General features: G+C 52.8%; 1 protein-coding gene across 1 annotated transcript; it reads right to left on the bottom strand.

The window, feature by feature from the left end:
- Positions 1-1082: 1082 nt before the first annotated feature.
- On the bottom strand, positions 1083-3696 carry LOC123074119 (putative transcription factor bHLH041). Its single transcript, XM_044497052.1, has 5 exons — positions 3547-3696; positions 3210-3285; positions 2506-3126; positions 2029-2424; positions 1083-1556 (listed from the first exon to the last, which is right to left on the bottom strand). Exons 1-5 carry the CDS (start codon positions 3633-3635, stop codon positions 1434-1436), a joined length of 1305 nt encoding a protein of 434 aa, XP_044352987.1. The 5' UTR covers positions 3636-3696; the 3' UTR covers positions 1083-1433.
- Positions 3697-4408: the final 712 nt, after the last annotated feature.

Here is a 4408-nt window from a genome sequence, read left to right on the forward strand (position 1 = left end):
TTACAGCCTCGTCGATCAAACTAAGCTGCCATCCAGAGGCTACGGATTCAAGTACACATGTAGCAAGAACATATTGCAGAGAATCAAATCAAGCAAGTGGCAAGTAATGGTGAATGAAATTCAGCAATCTTACCCTAAACATAGCTACGGCCGCCGTTCAGATGAGGAGAACGGCGAGGGAAGCGTGGAGAACGGCGGGGAAGCGATGTCGCGACCACTGTCCTCCTCCTCTTGCGCTTCGGAGTCATCTCCGACTTGGTTTGGAGGCTCCACAATCTGCAACGGCACCTCGTGCATCGTGGGTTCCTGATCTAGTGGATGCTCTATCCTGGATCTGAACGCCCACCACCTACGCCTGGTCCACGGGCTGGACGAATCGGCCTGCTCCATCACCCAGAGGAGGATCTCGACCTTGTGCATCGGTTGTGCGGGTGGGGGGGGAAGCTTTGCCCTCTCTCTCCTCGTCATTTGCTTCAAAGTGGCCATTGCCGTCCAGTTCATCTGCAATTTGTTGTGAAAGCAAGAACGGATCTCCGTCAACCTGGCCATCTTGACCTGGTCGCCGCCGGCGATCTCCATGAAGTCGGCGTTCTCGCCGCCGCCGATCTCCACGAAGTCGGCGTTCTCGCCGCCGCCGATGTGCTCGATCTGCTGCTCCATCGAGGATCTTGCGTGGACGGAAGAGGGGGGTGGATGTGGAAGATGAGAAGAGCAAAGTTGCGGCCGCGAGAAGGAGGAGAAGGCTAGGAGATGGCCGCGGTTGCAATGGTGATGGAAGAGGGGAAGGAGCACGGCGGCGGCTTTGCATTGGATGAGAGGGGCCGCGGTTTTGCATTGGAGGAGAGGGGCGGTGGTTTTGCATTGGACGAGAGGGCCCCACCTTGTCATATATTTCCTAGGACTAAAATGCCCCTAGACTAATAGTACTTTCGAGTACTTTCATTCGCATACTTTTGAGTACTACGTATGTATGCGCCGTTAGATCGAGACAAACGAACGGCTTCAAAAAATGCCAACTACTGTAAAAGTTGTATATTCAATAAGTCGTGTAAGCACACGCATGTAATCACAGTCCTCCCTACCAAAAACAAAGCGCCTACACTAATTAATCACTGTGCATATGTTTTTCCACGGTTGGATCGATTGCACGGTCAACACATGACGGCGATCTTCCATTTATAGTCTTGCGTTATTCGTCCGTTGCTCCCTCGTCCTGTCAGGTTGTCTTGCCACCTCGACCCCAAACAGTAGAATTGTCCATGCATCATGCGTGGCCATTGTTTCAGGCTTCCAGTCAGCGACAGTAACGCAACTAAATTAGTCTACTCTTTTCTGACCGCACTGCATGCATATCCGTCGGCGGTGGGTCTCCTGAAGAGCACGACGAACCGAGACCGGCCGGCGTTCTCCTGAGAGAGCAGCATGCAGCTTAATCATTCGGCGTGCCAAGACCGGCCGGCGGCGTCGCCACGGCGGTCGGCGCCCGTGCGGGCTGCGACGGCCTTCGCCACGGCTTCCCTGACCGCCTCCTCCTCCCACTTGGCGCCGGACGCTGACTGCAACGACCGCGTCAAGATATCAGTTAAATTTTCCAGTCTATGCAGAATTTAAAAAGAGTATGTGACGCCACATGCGTTACTTTTCATCATCATGTAGTAAAAATCTAGCTGGGTGCGCTACGTTGGTCATTGGTCAAACCGAGAGATTCCGTATGACAAATCTGAGGTAACCTGGTACACACACACACTACTACCTACCAAAAGGTTAGCTTAGCTTACTAGTACTGTTCACGTGTGCACGCACGCTTAGGGTTTCGGCCGGAGTGTGTGGGACACGTCCATTGGCCAACTTGTTGAAATGAAGGCAACACGTGATCAAATTACCGGATTGTACTACTTGCTAGTAGTACAATTTTACATCATGAAATTGGTTGATTATATGTATACAATTTTATTTTATTTCGAATGGAGGTTCCCATCAAAATATATAAAGCATACTGTAAAGAAAAGAATAAGGAAAGTGTATTACTTTGAGCTGCATCGTCAGGAATGCTCCGGTGAGGCCGTTGCCGCCGTCGCCGTCGCTGGTGCTCATGGCCACCAGGCTGACGTCGTCTTCCCCCATCTGGTCATTGAGGCACTGCAGCGTCCTGAGCACCACGTCCATCGTGTTGCCATGCGCCGGCCTCGCCGCTATCTTCACCGTGCAAACCTCGCTCGTAGTCGTCCCATCTTCCCGATCCGCCGCCGCTCTGGTTATTTGGATTTCGACCTTCTCGGCGTCGTCTTCTTCGACCCCGGCGGCGCGGGCACACTCGGCCAGCTGCGCCTGGAGCGCCTTGTTCTTCTCCTCGAGATCGCAGACCTTGGACTTGAGGGAGTTCACGTACTCCCTCGCGGTGATCAGTATCGACGTCTTGTCTTTCTGTAAAGCGAGAGACAAATGATCATTAGCTGGCCCTCTCGGAGAAATTAATATGCATGCGTTTAAATTATGTTTATGTACCTTGGAGCCGGGAGGAAGGACGGTCTTGAGAGCCTGGAAGCTGTCGTTGAGCTTCTCCCGGCGCTTGCGCTCGGAGATCATGTGCTGCAGCTGGTTCACCGACGACAGCTCGGCCTCCGCCGACGCTTGCTGGAAGTGATGCTGCTGATGGCTGTACCTCATCGCCGTCTGCATCTTGACCAGGACGGACATGGATTTCTTGAACATCTTCTGCCCGCATGCCGGCTTCGGCCTCCGCCTCGCGCCGAGCTGCCGCGCGTAGCGGCTGAACGCGCTTGCCGGCACCACGCTAGGCTCCATTGCGGCCGTGTCGTGGAAGTTCAGGACGTACTGGTGGTAGTCATCGTCACATGGGAGCACCACCGGCGGTAGATGCGAGGAGACCTCGGGGAAGTGCAGGCCGGCGGCGGGCGTCGTGAGGGCGTGCGCCGACGAGTTCTCCGGGCTGCAAGAGAGCGAGGCGGAACGGAACGAGCAGGTGGAGGACGAGGAGGGGAAGCTGCAGCCACCGGCGTGGTGCGAGGGGAGGAAATCGACTTCGTCTAGGACAGACTGCTGCATGCCCACGGCAGGGACGATGTACGCGCCTGGCTCGTCCTCCATGCTCATCTGCATGCTGATCTGCACGTGCGATATTATCATCAGAAACAGTTGAAGTGTGCACAATCGCACGTATGCATATCAATTAATCAATGGATGCTTGCCTGGTTGAGGTGGTGCTGAATCTGTGTGCGCTCCTCTTCCTCCTTCCTGCTCTGCAGCCCTTCAGGGACGACGTAGCTGCATACAAAGAGATCCATCAGACAGATATCCCAGTGGCTAGTAACTGTCTATGTAACTAATCAACTAGTAGAACCGAAGCTTTTTAATCAAAGGATCGCCGTGAGATTCATCAACTTTTTTTCGAAAAGGAGAATAATCTCCGGCGTCTGCATCAAGCGATGCACACAGCCAACAAAGAGAACCATCATCTGGTAGCTAGATGGATATCTGTACGCGTTGAACCGAAACCGATCGAGGTAGGACGCATAATGCACACACCTGGCGGCGTAACCGCACATGAAGCCGCTGTTACCGGCGGCGGCGCCGCCGTTGGTGCCATATCCATGGATCCAGCTGCTGCTATCCATGGCGGCTGGGCGACCAGGTGATGCTCGATCACTTCGATCTAGACGCCGTAGGTTCGGTCGAGTCTCGCTCAGTTCATCAATGGAAATGGGACCGTGCGTATATATGTGCACGTGTAGATATATGGCTTAGTGGCAACCCGTACACGAGGAAGCTAATGTGTGGGGTTCCGCTGGGGGATGCGAGCGTGCATATATAGCAGGGGGGGCCGGCCGGAGCAATGGCGCGATCATGACAGGCGGCTTGGAGGGGGAAGAGGAGAGGGGGGCACGTGCGACGGTAACCGAAGCAGCTACAGCTAGCTTATTTTTTGTTCTTTTTTAGAATCAGCTATGGCTAGTTGATGATGTCGACAAACTATATAATACATCTACACGATGGTGAGAGAGAGACCTTACTGATGCAGGACTTTGGGAAATCCACGGTCCATTCCGTTGGCCGGAAATATGGCACCTTTCGATCCATCGACGAACAAGGCGTGGGACCGGTCGGGCTTAATAATAAAGATGATATTATGTGCATGGAACTTAAACCTTTTGAACACCTTTTGGACCGGTATATACACAGCACATGTGGTACCTTCTTAGTTGCTTCAGCATGGTTGTGTATGGTCTTCAGAAGAAAAGAGGGAAAACATGATTGAATGCATGCAAGTAACTTGGCACTTTTGGTCAACAAGAAAAAACTTCTTAGTTAGTACTTCCTTTTGAGTTTACTTCTTTAGTTACTTCCGCGCGATTGTATATTGCGTGGATATCAAATCTTATAGTTCATC

The sequence above is a fragment of the Triticum aestivum genome, chromosome 3D (genome assembly GCF_018294505.1).
Source record: "Triticum aestivum cultivar Chinese Spring chromosome 3D, IWGSC CS RefSeq v2.1, whole genome shotgun sequence".
NCBI lineage: Eukaryota > Viridiplantae > Streptophyta > Magnoliopsida > Poales > Poaceae > Triticum > Triticum aestivum.

Coding starts and splice junctions, on each gene's coding strand:
- LOC123074119 (XM_044497052.1), bottom strand. CDS start 3,635: ATGGATAGCAGCAGCTGGATCCATGGATATGGCACCAACGGCGGCGCC. Junction 3,286..3,546: donor ATGTGCGGTTACGCCGCCAG/GTGTGTGCATTA, acceptor CTTTGTATGCAG/CTACGTCGTCCCTGAAGGGC. Junction 2,425..2,505: donor TCCTTCCTCCCGGCTCCAAG/GTACATAAACAT, acceptor CTCGCTTTACAG/AAAGACAAGACGTCGATACT.